We start from the raw sequence: 9,650 nt of genomic DNA, 5'->3' as shown, positions 1-9,650 counted from the left end.
CTGGGCTTTAGGGCAGAGGAGCAGATCTTAGAGATGAAGGTCATGGAAGAATGTGTTCATAGGGTGACATCTGAACCGAGACCAAGAGGATGAAAGAAACCGGCCATGAGAGATCATGGCACAAAGGGTTCCAGGTAAAGGGGTAAGGAAGCGCAAAAGCCACGAGGCGGGACCAGGGAGGAAAGGACCGTGAGGCTGGAGCGGGTGAGTGAATGGGAGAGGGAGGGAGATGAGATTGGACACGTGGGTTGGGTCAGGTCTTGGGGGCCTTCGTGTTAGTTTGCTGTTCCCTCCAAACCTAGCGGCTCAAAGGAACAAGCGTGTAATATCTCTGTGGGCCTGGAGCAGCTTAGATGGTCCTTGTGGCTGCATCATCTGAAATCTTGGCTGTTGGTAGGAGGCCTCAGTTCCTCACCGTGTGATCTCTCCAAAGTGCTGCTTGAGTGTCCTCATCACCTGGCAGCTGGCTGCCCCCAGAGTGAGTGATCCAAGACAGAAAGGCAGAAGCCACACTTCTTTTATAACCTAGCCTCAGTAGTCACATGCCGCCATTGTGGCAATGTCCTACTGTTACACAGGGTGGGAGGGCCTGGACAAGAACGAGAATGCCCAGGTGGGCACCACTGGGACCTTCTTAGAGGCTGGCTATGACAGCCATGGTGAGGTATCTGGATTGTATTCTAAGAGGGATGGGAAATCCCTGAAGTGGTATCTTTGATTGATCTTGCATAACTGCTGTAAGTAGTGGCAAGATGATAGTAATTTTGGTACAGTATTGAGTGCTTCCTTTATACCAGGCACTGCACTTAGTGTTTCATTAGACACAACGGCATCACATCCAAATGTCTCCCTAAGACGTTGGTACGGCTCCATTTTACAGATGAGGAAGCTTGCAACCTCCCCAAAGAAATGCTAGCCAAGGCAAGCCCTCCTCCCACTGGAGGCCCGTGGAATTACCCAGGTAAAGAGAAAAGAGCGGGGATAGGAGGAGAGAGGAAGCAGCCCGCTGGAAGGCCCTGTAGCGAGGAAGGACACAGATGATTGGGGCCTCTGAGTACTTCTGGAGTTCAAAGGTGTCAGAGGTGAGCGATGAGGCTGGAAGGGGTGGGGTGAATTTGATAGGTCTTAGTAGACCACAAATGGGATTCTGGACTTTATGCTAAAGGTAATTATAATCCAGTGGAGCAACTGAATTGACACTTGAGAGGCAGCGTTGCCTGGTGGGTCGGAACCCGGGCTCTAGAGTCAGGTGCTTGGGGTTCTAATCCCATCTCTGCCACCTACTGGCTGTGCAACCTAGAGCAAGCTGCATAACCTCTCTGTGCTGCAGTTTCCTCCTCTGTAAAATGATAATCCTAGGATTATTGAGAGGAGTCAATGAGTTCATACCTGCCCCACAGCAAGTACTCAGTAACTGGTCACGTGATAAGAGATCAGTAACCCTCACCATTCTGGTTTTCATACATCTGGGTCTGTCCCACTTTCTGTGTTTGAGACATGTGGGAGTCCAGACCAATTCTAACTGCTGTCTACCTTCCAGCCATGAAGGGGTTGGCGGTCAAGGTGACCGACAGGTGAGGATGACACTTGGGCTATAAACGCAGTGAGAGGACCAGTGGGTTCTCTCCTTGAAGCTGCCCAAGTCCTCTTAAATATTCCTGGTGTTGAATCAGTTGTCTGGGTAGCACCAGTAAGTGATGTCTCAGCAGAAATACCTGCGTTTCTTATTTGGGAGGCTGTTGGAGGGAAGAGATTCTAATAAAAGGCTTCCCCGGTGATTCAAGGTCTCCTTCAGCCCAGATGTCTTGCAGTCTCCCTGGACCTTTCTCCCCATCGCCACCTGGACGCCTTCTATTTGCTTTGATTCAGCTTCTCTTTCCTTTTTCCTCATATGCTGGCACGTTCCCATCCCAGCTGAGAGCTTCTATTTTGGGGAGTTTTCGTGGATAATTTTGTGGGCGGAAGCTCTCCCCCCCACCCAGCATCCCTTAAAAAAAGGGAGAGTGCTCGAGAGAAGTGAAAAACAGTGGGTGGTTCAGTTCAAAAGGACAAAATATTTCTTGCCCTGGCACTGGGAGAGGAAAGAAATTGTCTGAGGAACCTAAGAGCAGCTAAACTAAGAAGCTGAAACCTGCAGCCCATAAGGGCAAATTAGGTGACTCAGCTGCCACTACCCCGGCTCCACTCCTTATAGTATTAATGTGCTTTAAAAGGGAAAAATGCTTAACTGTGACAAAGAGTGGGCTCTATAAAAATGTGCCTAATGCTTATTCTACCCAGTTCCAAAAGGCGTCCCCCTCTCGGCACCTGTGGAGACCGGGACTCGCCTCTGAGGCCTGAGCCTGGGTGGGACCGAGTCTAAAATTATCCCCGATAATGAGTCTGGCAGGGGAGGGCCCAGCGTGCTCGTTTCCTGCCTCGCTTCTGGCCTCCAAGACCTCGGCTCCCAGGGAGGCCTCTGGGAGGCAGGGGCCGTGGTGCCAAGAACACGGGCTTTGTGGCCAAACAGAGTTGGGTTCCGATCTGGACTGACTGTGTGAACATCGACTCACGGAGCCTCGGTTTGCTCATCTGTAAACACGGCTCCCAGCGTCAAGCTCAGTGGGATGGTGAAATGGACTCGATGTTGCAAAAAGGCTGCTTCATGCCCGGATGCAGCTGAGTTTAATAAAGGGCAGCCTGGAGTTGCAGGGCGTGGACTGCAGGGTCGAACAGTCTTAATCGTGGCTTAATGACCACTCACTCCTTGAGTGTAGGAAGGCTTAAAGTATCGGAGTGGCCAAAAATTTCTTTCGGGTTTTTCCGGAAGATCTTATCTAACCCTATACACACACATGTATCCATTTTAAGCATTTATCATATACCTTCATGTTCTTAGCCTCACATCCTGACATCAGCTCTTAGGAAGGCACTAATAGTGTCCCCATTTTACAGAGTGGGTAAGTGACTCCAGGGCAGAGCCGGGCGTCTGGTTCTAGAGACTGCACTTTATCCTGCCTCTCAGGTTGCCTAAGCCCCCGTTGCCCTACAGAACTTTCTCCGGTGATGGAAATGTTCTCTTCTGTGCTGTCCAACTTGGTGGCCACTAGCCACCTGTGGCTTTGGAGCACTTGAAATGTGGCTCTTGCATCAAAGAGCGGACTTTTAGCTTTTATTTAATTGTTAATTAAATTTCAAGAACCACATGTGGCTAGAGGCTACCCTCACACACAGTGCTGGGCTCAGCCCTCCCAGTGTCAATGTATTACTTTGCAGGGGGTCAAGGGACAGGAATTGATCGAGGACCTACCTCAGGGCCTGGCACAGAGTAGGTGCTGAGTTAGGAGTTGCTATTCAGAGCACCGCTATGTATGGTGGCTGTCTTCAGAGACGAAGGTTCATAGGTTTGCCTGCCGCGTGGATCACTGCGAGAGGAAGTTGAGTGCTGAGTTTCATTTGTGCGCAAGACTTTCCTGGTTTTGAAACTGAAAGTCCTGCCTCCCAGGAACCACCTCAATCCCAGGCAAACCAGGAAGGTTGGTCACCCTGTTCTTGCCTTAGATGATGGGGTACAGAGTCCTCAGGGGATGGGCCTTCCTCAGTAGGGTTCCTTGAAAAGAATCTCTTCCATGGCCTTCCAGGCTGCACTCCAGGATCTGCCGAGGAAAGCAGCAGGCAAGGCTTCTGCCTTCTCTGTGCCTCGGTTTCTCTTTTGGAAAGTGGGGGAGAAGGCTCCCCTGCTTCTAGGGTGGCTGCAGGGTGTTTGAGGTCAGGTAGGTGGGCAGCTATGGCGGCTCTTTGGGGGGACAGTGTTACTTCAGAGGCCGCCCTGGCTGAAGCCAGGCTGAAGCCCTGGCTGAAGCGGGCTTTGGAGAGAGGTGGGTGGGCTCGGGGGCTTTGTGGGACCGCGTCTCCAGCAGGAGTCGTCATGTCTGAGAGCCCAGCGAGGCTCCTGTGGGTCAAGGTGTGGAATACAGAGTGGTCCCCCGGATGAAGCCAATGCGTCTTCAAGTTCAAGTCTGTAAGAAAGTGGGGAGGGGCTTATGAATCACCCGCCGCGGTGCGGCCCCCAGTTTTATCAGAGCCCCCAACAGCATCCGAAAGGGCCATTTGCAAAGCTGGCTTTATCTGGGGGCTCCCGATTCCCCGCCCTGAGCGGGGGTGAAGAGGCGAATCCAGGCTATGTTCAGGAAAAGCGTTTTGACAGCAGGACCTCCCCACCGGCCTTCCGGGGTCTGTGGCCTGTTGACGGGAGACACGCGTGGCATCCCCTGGACCTTCTTCTGGAGGCTGTGCAAAGTTCATGACATCCCTTCCCTTTATTTTCCTGTTTATTCAGAGCATGTGTAAACACATGGGTTGCCTGGTTTCCGCGTCTCTGTGGCCATTTCATTATTGCTGGAGCCTCTGAGCATCACTGCAAACCTTGGGTTTTCTAAATGAATCTAAAAATAGACCTCTTTGAAAAAAAATCTTGGAGAGTTGACATAAGGCACCGTTATTTATTTCTTTTCCCTCCTCCCCCTCCCCCCGCCTTCTCCCCCCTCCCTCCTCCTCCCCGTCAGCCCTGAGCACAAAAAATCTGGGCAGCCGGAGGCCCCGAGGGACTGGGAAGGGCCCCTGGGCCAGTGTCCGGGGGTCTCGACCACCTGGGGTGTTGATTTGAGCCCTGGGCGGCTTTCTCGGAGAGATGCCTGCTTGGAAAACGGTGGGGGGGGCGGGGGGGTTGGGAGTCTTGGGCATGATTTATGCGAAGCGGCAGCGTGCTAGGGAGGCGGCGGCTGGAGCAATCCTTGCAAACAGCCTCCTGGAGCTCCTGCAAGGCCGACTTGGACACTCCCACGCCCCCACCCCCTTCTCCTCGCCGTCGCCCGCATCGCTCCCTCTCCCTGACTTTTCTCCCGAACAATCAGGGACTTGTGCTGGCGGCCGAGGGAGCCACGGAGCTGGCTGGCCGCGGAGGAGGCGACGTCATGGATTCCTGAGTGTGAAGTTTGCAGGAAAGCCCTTAGTTTTGGAGATGGACGGGATCCAGTGGTTTCCATGGCGCTGGATAAACAGGAGGAAACAGTGAGGGAATCCCGTTATTTTACTGCATTGAAAGCCTATAAACACGGAGCGCGGGGAAGGAAGTCGCGTTCCCTCTCGAGTAAGCCGGAGCGCCGAGCCGCGCCGACTCCGCCGCGCCGGGAGCCGGGAGCCTGGAGGCGGGAGGCGCGCAGCTCCCGGGCCGCTCGCAGGCTCCTCGGCCAGGGCAGCCCCGCGAGCATGCTTTAGAGAGGACGGCGCCCCCTTGGCTCCTGGTCTACCCAAACAGACCCCTCTCACCCCGCGCGCCGAAACCCCATCCCCTCCAGATGCAGAGAGAGGCTGCGTTCAGACTGGGGCACTTCCATCCCCTCCGCATCATGGGGTCTGTGGACCAAGGTAACTGACTCCCCCTCTATTCCAGACGCTTCCTCCTCCCACTTCTTAGCCCTTTCCCTTCTGCTCTCTTCCCGGGCAGCGCTTTCAGCTCCTGGCTGAGGTCGCGGGGAGGCCCGGGGACTCCGGTTTCCCAGGGCGCACAGGTAGCGTGGCCGGGAGGAGAGGCGCCCTCTCCCTGGCCAAGGAGGGAGACTGGGGAGCCGACTTCAGACCACTTCCCGCGGGGGCAGCGAAGTGTCCCAAGGCGGGATTCCCCAGGCCAGTCTGTCAAAAAGATTGTCCCCTCCATGGGACACCGGGAGGGATTCTCGCTACTAACCGCGGGCTGCTTAACTATTTCCGCGCTGGGCTTTTGACAGCGGATGCCATTCAGCTGTGTTATTATTATCATCATCATTTTATCATCATCATTATTTAGCTTTTTTTTTTTTTAGGAGAACAGGCTTGGCATTTTACTATTTAGTAAATCTAGTAATGAAGACTTTGCTTTTTAACAGAGCAGCAGATGCTCTGGGACATTTAAACAATTTTCTTTCCCGTTTTTTGATGTGTGTCATGGGTACAGTCCTCCAGCTCCCCCTTTAAAGTGCAATGTACCATCAGTTTGTTTTGCGATCCGATTACACTCTATATTCCGTGTTTCTGTCTCTTTTTCCCTCCTCCTGGAGTTTGTCCTGGAATCATACTACTTGGATATTACGGGAGGGGCTTAACATATACAAATATGATATGAAGATATCCCATCTGGCCGGGATTGTGGAGGGGTTTAGGCTGTACACTAATGAATCTGACTTTAAAAATGGAAACCAGGCGATGTGATGTGTTTTTCAGAGGCCAGCCCTGCAAATAGTGGGGGGCACTGCCTGGAGGGCAGGGCTGCAAGAGTTAAATGAAATAAATATGCGTAGGAGGAGTTAGCTTCGTGTCATAAAATCAGAGTTGAATGTAGGTTTTGTGCTCTGCGTGGCTGATTAAAGTTCTGGTGAGGGGGGAGAAATGACAATTTCAGTAAATAAACCTAAGGGGCTTTTTTTTGAAAAACGGAATGGGACCAAATGCCTGAGGTTAGGTAGATGGTGCGCTTTGCCACAGTGGACCTCAGTGACATATATTTTTAGTTGAGTTGCGCTTTTGAAAGCAAGACCCTGCCAGCGCCTTGAATGTTTTAACTGGTACCAGTTTATCCTGTTCTCTGCTAGTGGTTAAGCTTATGACATAATGGCCAAAAAATGTTACTAATATTGCATCACCTGTAAAAGGGATGCTCTGAGACAGGCGACAGATATATTAAGGACGCGAATTGGTTTTTATTGCCGTATACACTGAAACACAGTATTTGATGTTACGATGGTGGGAGGACAGACTAACGCCAAATTTAGGTCAATTTGGAGAGAGCGAGCGAGAGCTGGGAAGAGAAATTGGACGTCTGTTTTACTGTGTGATCTCACACAAGCTTCACATTTTGTTGACGCTGCTACACCTCTGCTCCAGGTTTGTGAACTTGGTCCTCTCTCAATGTTTTGAAGTGAAGTGTGTGTATTCTGTGTGTGCATGTGCATCGCCTAGCCTCCCCAGCCCACGCTCATGTGTGCAGGGACTGTGAGAACGTGTGTGCCAGTTTGTGTGTCCACATGTGGGAGACAGGGCACCGCATTGTTCCCGGCAAACGACGCTTGGCATGCCAGAGCAACTGGGCACACAGAATGCAACTCCAGGCATCAAAGGTAGCTGGAGTGAGAGGCACTTCAACCGTGCCCTGCACTGGGGCCTCCTGAGGGAAACCCAAATGGCCCTTCAAACTCAAACACCACCACGAGTGTAGGGGCAGGTCTGAGGGTGCCTGCAGATGGGTGGGGTCATTAAATAGCAAATAGAAATATTTGCATGGCAAGAAAATACTGACCTTGCTGTGCAGTTTTGGGTCAAGGGCCTGGGAAAAACTGAAGATCTGAAAGAGGTGTGTTCAGTTTTATCTGAAGTGGGATGATGGAAAGTATTTCAGGAATAAACAAACCCAGGGTGAGCTCTGCTCACTCCCAGACCCGAACTCCCTGCCTTCTGCCTGGGTTAGGATTTCTGCTTAGCTACATTGCAGCTGTGTGATCTTAGGCGAGTGACTTAACCTCTCTGGGCCTCTGTTTCCACATCTGTAAAATGGAGCCAATAATAATGTCTCCCTTAACAGAGATTGTGAGAGTCAGTGAGGTAGCACACGTAAAGCATCTAAAATGCTGCCGTGCTTATAGTCAACGCTGGATAAACGTTAGCTGCAATTCCTATTGAAAATGCAAAACAATAACTTGTATTGATAGAGAAACTGGATTTCATGGCAAAAATTCTTTGAAGAGATGCAGTACTTTAAACCTTTCATCAAGGGACTTTATAACTTATTGGAGCTTCACGGTGACACAGATGGGGCTAAGATTATGGCTTGTGAAGCCTCCATTTCCTTACCTGCAAAAGGGAATAGTGATGACCTCACAGGGGTGTCATGAGCATCGTATGAAATCATGCATATAAAACACTTACCTCTGGGCTTAACGTGCAGTTAGTACACGCTGGATGTTATTATTTTCTGACAGTTGAGGATGAGAGCCAGCGTCGCCCGTGGTCACACAGTAAGTTCGTAGCACAGCGCCTGGCGCACGGTAAGGGCTCTGTTGCCTTCCGCAGGGGTAAGAGCAGCCACATTATGAGTATGGACTGGAAGCAGCAGGGCGAAGTATTTTGCAAGTATCAAGCCTTTTAATTGTCAGGGCCACTGTACACCACAAGTGCTGTGATCAGTGTCTCCTTCGCAGAGGAGTGGAGAGAGGCACAGAGAGGGGCAGTAACTGGCTGAGTGCTACCTAGCAGGGAACTGGTGGAGACTGTAATTCGAACCCAGGCCCTTGGCCACATGCTCTGCTGTCTCTGGAACTTACTAATGTTATCATAATTTTTAATCACATCATTTGACAGATGAGGAAACTAAGGCAAACCAGAGCCTTGTGCTGGGCTTTTTTGCCAACACCGTGTTGTTCCTTGACATATCCTGGAAGAGAAGGAAGTGTGGGAGGATGTGGAGCGTATGACCATCATTTAGAGACGGGGAAACTGAGGCAGCCACTGATTTGTCCCAAGCGGAGGGTGAGTCAGGGAGAGCTCCTTGCCTCACCTCAGGGAAGTGAAAGCACAGTGTTTCCATTTCCACTAGCGGAAGAAAAGTCCCCATATGGCCAGGAGGCTGTAAAGCCAGCTCTACTTTCTGTCCACACAGAACTGAGACCCCGTCCAAGGGCCCCTCCTCCTGGCTGAGCCCCTCCCTGGCTACCCAGATGGCCCCTCCTCCAGCAAGGCCTTCCGGGTCTCTCCTTCTCTTCCCAGAACTTCAGGGAGAATCACTTACTTTCCCAGATGCTCCTCCGACTGCCTTTATTAAGACTCTCCTCAGCTGGGTTGTAAGCTTCCTGAGGACAGGGCCAGGTCTCCTGTTTCTGTGAACCTCCGGTAGATCCCAGGTAATGTTTCTACACCCAAGACGTCAACAGCTTGAGATCTGAGTGAGGGGTTCAAATCTTGACTCTGCCACTTGCTGGCTGCATGACCTCGTGCAAGTAACTTCACTCTCCTGTGCCTCAGTTTCCCCACATATAAAAAAGTGATAGTAATATTGGTTAATATATTGAACAACTGAAGTATCAACCAATCAGCACAGCAGGAGCGGGGTCCCAAGAGACTCCCCTGCTGGGCAAGGCTTTAACCCTTTATTTGCTGAATTGTAGAGAGGGTCTCAAGGCAGCAGAGGCCCTTGAAGGGGGGAGGACAGCCATCATTTACCAATCTATGGAGAGTTTCAATCTTTTAGTAAACAATATGAACCTCAAAGTACCCACTTAATTACTAAGTGCTGTTATTATTAGTGTACAATTCGTTAATTCAATATTTATCCCCACACACACACACCCAAAAATCCAACCTAAAAAACCAGTTACCAAGTGCCTCCCCACACATATTCTCATTGGCTGGCTCTCTCTTACTACACACACGAGTGATTATTTCACTTCTCAACCTGGAAGAAGCCAGGCAGGTTCCTAGTTTTGTTCCTTTGCTAGAACAGGAATTTGAGACTCCGACTGCCCAGACTAGAGAGGAGGCCTCCTCTGGGCTCCCCGGGCCTCCACCCTGGCACTGCCCCACCCTGTACTCATCACACTGGTGGTCGTTGTCCGTGCCCCGTCTCTGTCTTCCTCCAGACTTGAACT

The 9,650-nt window shown here is 51.3% G+C and overlaps 1 protein-coding gene across 2 annotated transcripts in view; it reads left to right on the top strand.

The window, feature by feature from the left end:
- Positions 1-5,277: 5,277 nt before the first annotated feature.
- The window catches only part of NFATC2 (nuclear factor of activated T cells 2), a gene marked incomplete at its 5' end in the record, with an annotated part of 156,240 nt that continues 151,867 nt past the window's right edge, over positions 5,278-9,650 (top strand). The window contains one exon of one of the 2 annotated variants that reach the window (XM_082669737.1): positions 5,278-5,406. Coding sequence is in view for 1 of the 2 variants with exons in the window: in XM_082669736.1 (XP_082525862.1) it covers positions 5,337-5,406 (70 nt within the window). The remainder of the gene's footprint in view (positions 5,407-9,650) is intronic. The other variant, XM_082669736.1, reaches the window with a different exon arrangement.

Source organism: Grampus griseus (assembly GCF_964374135.1).
Source record: "Grampus griseus genome assembly, chromosome: 14".
NCBI lineage: Eukaryota > Metazoa > Chordata > Mammalia > Artiodactyla > Delphinidae > Grampus > Grampus griseus.
This window is presented reverse-complemented; position numbering and strand designations above follow the sequence as displayed.